Raw genomic sequence first — 8,270 nt, 5'->3', positions numbered from 1 at the left:
TTTCCGTGACTCCCCCACATCAGTCTTTGGGGGTGGTCTGCGAAGGTATTTGATTTGTTGTGAAGCAAGAGATATCTCATTAATGTAGGTAGTTAAACAGATTTAATCCGTATTCGTTCTCTCTTTCCCCCTCCCTCTCTCCCTTCTCCCCCTCTCTCTCCCTGGGTGTTTTCCCCCCCTTCCCCTCCTTTTTTTTCCTGCCCTCTCCTCACTCCCTGGCGCTCTCTCGCTCTAGCTCTCTCTTGCGCGCTCGCTCTCTCGATCTCACCCTCGCTCTGCGTTCTGTCCGGGAGGAGTACCCAGAAGCCAATAGGATGCGGGGTCTCTAATGGATGCAAATGATGGTGAAAAGACGGGGCAAAATATGAAACAACTCATTTGGAGGGAAGTAAATCACCGAAAACTGTTTATGAACTGGCATCCCTTCTTCGAAATGTAAAGCGAGGACCTCTTTAAGTGGCGGTATATTTTTGTTTGGGGGGTGGGGGGTGGGGGGAGGGCGAGCGAGCCACGGCTGCCATGCAGGCTTAGACTTTTGCAGGCTCCGCTCTTCTATTCCTGGAAATCACAAAAAGTGTGGCGGCTTCGAGATCTTCTTCGCCTTTTCTTTCTTTTCCTTCCTTCCTTCTTTCTTTTTTTCCCCCTCCTCCTCCCTTTTCCTCTCCTTTCCTGGCGAGGGTGACTAGGAGCCGGCGAATCCGCGTTTTTTTTCTCTCTCCTCTCTCCCTCTCTCTCTCTCTCTCTCCCTCCCTTTCCCCCTCCCCACCCCCTCCCCAACAGCCCCCAACTACAGCCTGCGCCGCCGCCGCCGCCGCCGCCTCAAAATTCAATAAAATGAGCTCTTATTTCGTCAACTCACTGTTCTCCAAATACAAAACCGGGGAGTCCCTGCGCCCCAATTATTATGACTGCGGCTTCGCCCAGGACCTGGGCGGCCGACCCACCGTGGTGTACGGTCCCAGCAGCGGCGGCAGCTTCCAGCACCCGTCGCAAATCCAGGAGTTCTACCACGGGCCATCGTCGCTGTCCACGGCTCCCTACCAGCAGAACCCGTGTGCCGTGGCGTGCCACGGAGACCCCGGCAACTTCTACGGCTACGACCCGCTGCAGCGCCAGAGCCTGTTCGGTGCGCAGGATCCAGACCTGGTGCAGTACGCAGACTGCAAGCTCGCGGCCGCCAGCGGCCTGGGCGAGGAGGCCGAGGGGTCTGAGCAGAGCCCGTCGCCCACACAGCTCTTCCCATGGATGCGCCCTCAAGGTGAGCTCCCGTCGGACCTGCCAGGGTGGGAAGGGGCCAGGAGGGCCCCAGGCCGATCGAGGAAGGGGGGGCTGGGCAGGCCGGGAGCATCTTCTGCTCCTAGAGGACTTGTGGGCTCCGTTCCAATCACCTACCTCTTTTCCCTTCCTTCCCACTTTCTTTTCTTTTCCCCCTTTTCTTTTTGCTTCCTTTGAAGGGGGGGGTCGCTAAGCGAATTTCCTGAATCCATAAACCCCTCACCCTCTTTTAATTTTCTTCTTCTCCCCTCCTTTACCCCTTTTACTGTTTTATGGGGGCTGTGGAGAGTGGTGGGAGTGGGGGCGCTCAGCGTTTGCACTTCTCAATTGCTTTATAGTTTAATTACCCTAAAGAAACTTTTCTTCTGGGGCAGAGGCTCTGGGGGCTTCTCAAGGTGGGTTCGTGGGTCCCCACTCTAGCTTTTTATTCTTAGTCCCCTCTCCATATCCTTCCTCCTAAACTTTATGGCACTTTTAATATATTTGACCCCCCCATTCTGGTTCTAGTTACCAGGGGAAGGGGCTCCCCCTTTTTGACCCCCGCAGATTCAGTGCTGTCTAGTCCCCCCTCAGCCCCCCCTTCTGCTGACCGCGGCCTCTGCGCGCTCCCTCCCGCCCCCGCATAAGGGTCCCCTGTCCTCATTATCCTGGTCTCCTAGGCTGGTTCACGAATCTTCCAACCTTCTCTGTCTCTGCCCCCTCCCCCACCCGCCCCTCTGTCTCGCCCTTTCCCCCATTCCCAGCAGCCGCCGGACGCAGGCGAGGCCGCCAGACCTACAGCCGCTACCAGACCCTGGAGCTGGAGAAGGAGTTCCTATTTAATCCCTATCTGACTCGCAAGCGGAGGATCGAGGTATCGCACGCTCTGGGACTGACAGAGAGACAGGTCAAAATCTGGTTCCAGAACCGGAGAATGAAGTGGAAAAAGGAGAACAACAAAGACAAGTTCCCCAGCAGTAAATGCGAGCAAGAGGAGCTGGAGAAAGAGAAGCTGGAGCGGGCGCCAGAGACCGCCGAGCAGGGCGATGCGCAGAAGGGTGACAAGAAGTAGGCTCCAGCTGGGACTGCTTGGACCGGGGCTTGCCCGCACGTCCGCGGTCCCTCCCGCGACCACGCCGCTGTCGCCCGCTCCCCCGCCTCCGAGAGCTCCGGCCCCGCGAGCGGAGCCAGGAGCTGGGCCTCCCACCGCAGCGTCCCCCGCCGCGCCAGTCCCTGCTAGTGGTAGTATCTCGTAATAGCTTGTGTGTGAGCTACCGTGGATCTCCTTCCCTTCTCTTGGGGGCCAAGGGGGGAAAAAGAAAAGGATTTTAAACAAGGACTCCCTCGCCTTGCGAGGGTGAACGACTGCTGCCTGCCAGAGTCCCCCTTGCCCCCGCCCCATGTAAAAAAGCCTCCTTGTGCAATGGTCTTTTTCCTTTGAACGTGCTCCTTTGTAATGACCAAGGTACCGATTTCTGCTAAGTTTTCCCAACAACATGAAACTGCCTATTCACGCCGTAATTCTTTCTGTCTCCCTCCCACTTTCTCTCTCTCTCTCTCTCTCTCTCTCTCTCTCTCTCTCTCTCTCTCTCTCTCTCTCTCTCTCTCTCTCTCTCTCTCTCACCGCGTCCTCATCTTTCCTTGCAACCCAGCTCCCCGCTGCCCTCCCTAGCTCGCTGGCTTTCTCTCTTGCTTCTCTCTTTTCCTCCTGTCCCCCCCTCCTTTGATTTGACAATTTTGTCTTAAGTGTTTCTCAAAAGAGATTACTTTAGTTAGCATGCGCGCTGTGAGCAATTGTTAAAAGTGTTCTTAGGTTTACTGTGAAGAGAATGTATCCTGTATCCGTGAATTGCTTTATTGGGGGGAGGGAGGGCTAATTATATATTTTGTTGTTCCTCTATACTTTGTTCTGTTGTCTGCGCCTGAAAAGGGCGGAAGAGTTACAATAAAGTTTACAAGCGAGAACCCGAGACTGGCCCGGGCCAGCGCTTCTCATTCGCTCCCAGGCGCCTAGCTGGGCTGGGGGTGGGGTGGGTGGGTGGGGGGAGCTGGTCAGCAGTCTCCTGGGCTGGCCTAGGCTAGGTCGCTGAGAGGAGGGGGCGGGGGCTGGAAGCAGGTGGTGCTAGTCCCGGGGCCCAGAGGCGCAGGGGGTGAGGGAGGCGGCTGCACGTGATTGGAGGAGAGAGGATCGAGGGAGGGGGAGCCAAGAGAAACCCCCTCCCCTTGCGTTCCGAGACTGCTGGGCCCGGGAGACTCCAGCGCCCAGGCCGTTCTGGAGAAGTGTGCCCAAGCTGGTGGCTAGTATCCCCTATCACTTCTCCCTTTGTTTCCGTGTGTGTCCTGGCCGGGGTGTGTGTGGGGGGGGAGTGGAGGGGGGGCTTGGGGAGGGTGGATGTGGAGTAGGTTGCTGAGTTTATATTTCCATTTTTCTCGAACTCAGGTTGAGGAAGCAGGAGTAGAGGGAAGAGGTTCCTCCCTACCTTCCCTTTCTGGGAGGTCGCCACTTTCTCCCAGTTTCTAGGCCGCGGCTCGCCGCAGCCTTCCTTCCTTTGCTGCCTCTGCCTCGCTGGCAGCCACGCTCCACTGAGTGAGGCATCCGCCTTCCGGAACCAGGAAAGCAGTGAGCCGGACCCAAACCGCCCTCCTCCCTTCCCTTTTCTCCCCACCCCCATTCCGTTCTTTTTATTATTTTTTGTGTATTTTTTATTGGGACCCCCCTTTTTTCACTTAGTCATCAGAAATCGCAGCGTCCAACGCCTGTTGGGTTGGATTCCTGCATTAGGAAAGCATTGGTCCACCTCCATACTACAGCTGGGGCACTAAGAGAGAACCGGGAGGCCAGGTTCACCTCATCCCTTGTTTCAACAAGAACAGCAGCAGCCCGGATGAATTAGCCCGGATTAATAAATACTTGGCCAGCACCCACCCACCAAGTTGCGCACATTCAATTCCTGCGTCTGTCTCGCACTGTAGCCGGCTGGGGGAAATGGGTGGGGGGGGTGACAACACGGATCGCTCAGATGTTATTTATTTTCCCTCCCACTCAATTCCTTCCTCCCCAAATCACGCCTGCAAGCTGCCTCCAGCCCGCGGGGGTCGACAGCGGCCCTTGAGCCCCCAGCCCCAATCCGCAGAGCTCGGCCTTCCCATTCATTATTGATCATATTTTATAAATCCAACGCCACACAATTTTTTCCACATTACTGAGAGCCGCCGGGAGGCCGTCAGATCATTGGCCGAGGGGGTATCACGTGGGCCGAGGTCACGTGGGCCAGAGAGGAAAAAGGGGGTCCTTTTTGGTGTAAATCTGGACTCTAATTCTGTAATATATCAAGGAATCTCGTAAAACCGACACTAAAACGTCCCTGACTACAAATCATCCGGCCAAATTATGAGTTCATTGTATTATGCGAATGCTTTATTTTCTAAATATCCAGCCGCAAGTTCGGTTTTCGCTCCAGGAGCCTTTCCCGAACAAACTTCTTGCGCCTTTGCTTCCAACCCCCAGCGCCCGGGCTATGGAGCAGGTCCCGGCGCCCCGTTCTCCGCCTCGGTGCAGGGCCTGTACCCCGGCGGGGGGGGCATGGCGGGCCAGAGCGCGGCCGGCGTCTACGCGGCCGGCTACGGGCTCGAACCGAGTTCCTTCAACATGCACTGCGCGCCCTTTGAGCAGAACCTCTCCGGGGTGTGTCCGGGCGACCCCGCCAAGGCGGCTGGCGCCAAGGAGCAGAGGGACTCGGACTTGGCGGCCGAGAGTAACTTCCGGATCTACCCCTGGATGCGAAGCTCAGGTAACGCCGCGCACCCAGCGGTCCCGAGCCGCAACGTCCGGGCCACAGTCCCCGGAAGGTCCCCTTTCTCCCGCAGGGCACCCCTCTCTGTGTCCAGGATACTCCTGGCTTCAGATCGGCCATTGCCACGGCGTTTAAGTCTGGACTGGGACCCCGCGCGCCGCCCCCACCCCAGTTTTGCTCTCAGGCCCTGGCGGATCTCTTTTTGCCGACGCCAAAGCGCTCAAAGCCCCCAGCCCGCCCCCAACCCTTCCTCCGGGCCTTTTAGCTTTAAATATTTATCAGCCGCGCCGGCACGGGCTGGAGAGGAGGCCGTTTGTCTTGCCTAGGAAGGCTGGGGCTTGCAGAGAATAGCCATTAGGGTCTCTCTCCTCTCCCCCCCCCCACTTCCCTGACTGAGAGCGCAGTTCTGGGTGTGTCCCCCCCAGCCCTAGCTCGAGAAGATATGGAGGAGGGGGCCTTGGCGCTAAGCAGTTCTCCCCTCCCCCTTCCTTTCCAGCCAACCCTGCTCCCCCATTATTCCCATCAGGACAATTAGAGGTGGGCTCTAGAGGCCTGGCGGGAGGAGGGGGTACAGAAGAGCTTAGGACCCAGCCAGAGACATAGAGCCAGAGAGAGGTGAAGTGAGTTTGTCTGAGGCCTAGAGCGATGAGTCTATGACTCCTGCCCCTGGTGGACTTAGGAGGGTGGAGGAAGAGAGAGGCAAAGGCTCTTGAGAGCACAGCTTTTCCAGGTGCTTTTCCTACGGCTCTGTGGATCCCCGGGCAAACAGCCCAGAATGGAGGTATCACTCCAGAAGAATGACTTTCCTTTTGCGGGGAGGGCTAGGATCTATGGAACCAAACCAAGACTGGGGAGTGCAAGCCACCCAGCAGCTGCTTCAGGAACCCTAAAACACCAGGTTCTTCCAATGCCCCCTCACACATCTTTTTTTTTTTTTTTTAATTTAATTTAATTTAAAAAAAAACATTTCCTCAAAGCAGTTGAGCTTGGGAGCCAACTCCAAGGCGCAGAAGACCCTAGACTGTGGTCAGAGACTCTCACTCATCAGGTTGGAGGCCATGAGTAAACACTCATTCTGTTCAGGGTTTCTATTACCTACCCTGTAAGTGAACTGGCTTTGCAGTTGGTTTACCAGCCCCCCCCCCACTCTCATAAACATTTCCGTTTGGCTTACATCTGACTTGGAATCAAGACCCTTAGCCCCTCCTCTCTCCTGCCTCCTTCCCGAGAGGGCTGACACCAGCTGCTCCCCAAAGTCTCCTAGGGTTCTGGGCCTAAGCTGGAAGTTCTCAGGTACCTTTCAGCCCCACCATAAGGACCTCCACTTTCCTCTCCCATCCAGGCCATGGATCTTCCTTTCTTCCTTGCAGTCCTGGCGGCCAGAAGATTGCTTCAGACAATTAGATTATCTGGGCAGGAAGGCAGGCAGGTAGCCCGGCCTTGCTTGATACTTTACTGGGGAAAATGTCATTAGAATACAGCTGCTGTTAAACTAATAATCTCAAGGTTCAGGGAAGTAAATTCTTGCCTCTCCCCCTTTCCATGACAGGTTTGGGTGGGGACTGGGCCTAAGAGGTCCTTTGTTTCTTTTCTTTCCTTCTCAGACCAGGCCTGAAGGCACTACTCTGGGACACTAAAACAGTTTCCAGAGCCCCTTACCTCAAAGCCGTCTCAAAGGGAAAGGGGAGACTTGGAGCCCCCTGGCCCCAGAAAGTGACTGAGGATTCATTTGCCCCCATGCTATGCTAGCCCCTTAGGAACAGAACTTTCAGGAGCCAGCAGCTGAGATCTACCTGGCTTTCAGAAACTCCAGGCTGAGAAAACCACCCTCTGTGGATAATCCACCTATCTGGTGTGGTGGGCCTGGCCTGTAAACCCAGGGCTTGGCGCCTGGGAGGATGAATCAGTATTGCTACCAGATTGAAGCCACCCAAAGGCTATGTAGCAAGATCCCCCTTGAAAAGCAAAACATCTCTGTGGACATACATACATACATACATACATATGTACACACATACACACACAGAGAAGAAAAATTAATATTATCCTCGACAAGCTTAGACAGTTTTCCGCACTTGGCAGAGAATAGGGTTCTATGAAGTGTAGACCAGAATATGAAAAATGATAATTTGGTTCCAGTAAATATGGTCTTTTACTGTCCTCAGGCCTCACTATGGAAGGAGGTGGGAATTCTCTTGGTGTTTTTCACACACTGATTTTTTTTTTCTATCTCTTTCTCCTAAATACTGTGAGTAGGAACTGACCGAAAGCGGGGCCGCCAGACCTACACGCGCTACCAGACCTTGGAGCTGGAGAAGGAATTCCACTATAATCGCTACCTGACCCGGCGCCGTCGCATTGAGATTGCGCACGCGCTCTGCCTCACCGAAAGACAGATCAAGATCTGGTTTCAGAACCGACGTATGAAATGGAAAAAGGAGAACAAAACCTCAGGCCCTGGCGTCACTGGCCAGGATAAGGCCGAAGCAGAGGAGGAGGAAGAAGAGTGAGGGCCCGGGAAAGCAAAGAGAAGAATCCAGCTCTGGAAACTGAAGCATGAAATGCAAATAAGGGGAAAAATCTATTTAAATGAAGCAGTTTAAAAAATAATGAGAAGGGTGAAATTTGGGCTTCTCAACACTGTAAAAAAAATACTACCTATGGGAAAGTGTGTTGTCTGTTTTGTACATACTACCTTTGTGTGGGAAGGACATACTACCTGCTCCGTGGCTTTCTGGAATGTGCCTCCCCTTTTCTATGTTGCTAGTAAGGTCTTTGTAAAATCTTGCTGTTTTGTAAGCCCTCTTTGACACTGTCTTTGTGGACTGTGGTTCCTTGCCTACCCTGTACTTCCTGGTAGCAGCACTCAAAGGGCCTTAGGGAGCCTCGAGGACCCACTAGCTTCTGCCTCCGGTGCACTTCGCTGCTGATCCTGGCTCCTACCCCTTCCCATGAGCTTCTTTCTGTATATCTGAAGGATGGAGAATAAAAACAGGATTAAAAATCAACAGATTCTGTACTTTCTGTCTCCCTCTGGCTGGGAGGAGATGAGGGTTGGTGGTGGGTGGCTTGGGTGGGTGTCTCTGAGTCCCTCTACTGACCTTTTCTTTCTGTGCTGGGTTTGATTTTATTTCCCTGATGCCCCCCTCCCCATAGACACTGCCAACTAATGCGCCCCAATCTCTCTCTCTTCCTTTATATTTTCACCAAAATACACAATTC

At 54.4% G+C, this 8,270-nt stretch overlaps 2 protein-coding genes across 2 annotated transcripts; both read left to right on the top strand.

The window, feature by feature from the left end:
• The first annotated feature begins 834 nt into the window (after positions 1 to 834).
• Positions 835 to 2,326, top strand: Hoxb8 (homeobox B8). Its single transcript, XM_038327268.1, has 2 exons — positions 835 to 1,258; positions 2,019 to 2,326. The coding sequence occupies exons 1-2, from the start codon at positions 835 to 837 to the stop codon at positions 2,324 to 2,326; spliced, it is 732 nt and encodes a 243-aa protein (XP_038183196.1).
• Positions 2,327 to 4,584: 2,258 nt separating this feature from the next.
• On the top strand, positions 4,585 to 8,026 carry Hoxb7 (homeobox B7). The gene is made up of 2 exons (XM_038326758.1): positions 4,585 to 5,045; positions 7,305 to 8,026. The coding sequence occupies exons 1-2, from the start codon at positions 4,646 to 4,648 to the stop codon at positions 7,556 to 7,558; spliced, it is 654 nt and encodes a 217-aa protein (XP_038182686.1). The 5' UTR covers positions 4,585 to 4,645; the 3' UTR covers positions 7,559 to 8,026.
• Positions 8,027 to 8,270: the final 244 nt, after the last annotated feature.

Source organism: Arvicola amphibius, chromosome 4, assembly GCF_903992535.2.
Source record: "Arvicola amphibius chromosome 4, mArvAmp1.2, whole genome shotgun sequence".
Classification (NCBI taxonomy): domain Eukaryota; kingdom Metazoa; phylum Chordata; class Mammalia; order Rodentia; family Cricetidae; genus Arvicola; species Arvicola amphibius.
This window is presented reverse-complemented; position numbering and strand designations above follow the sequence as displayed.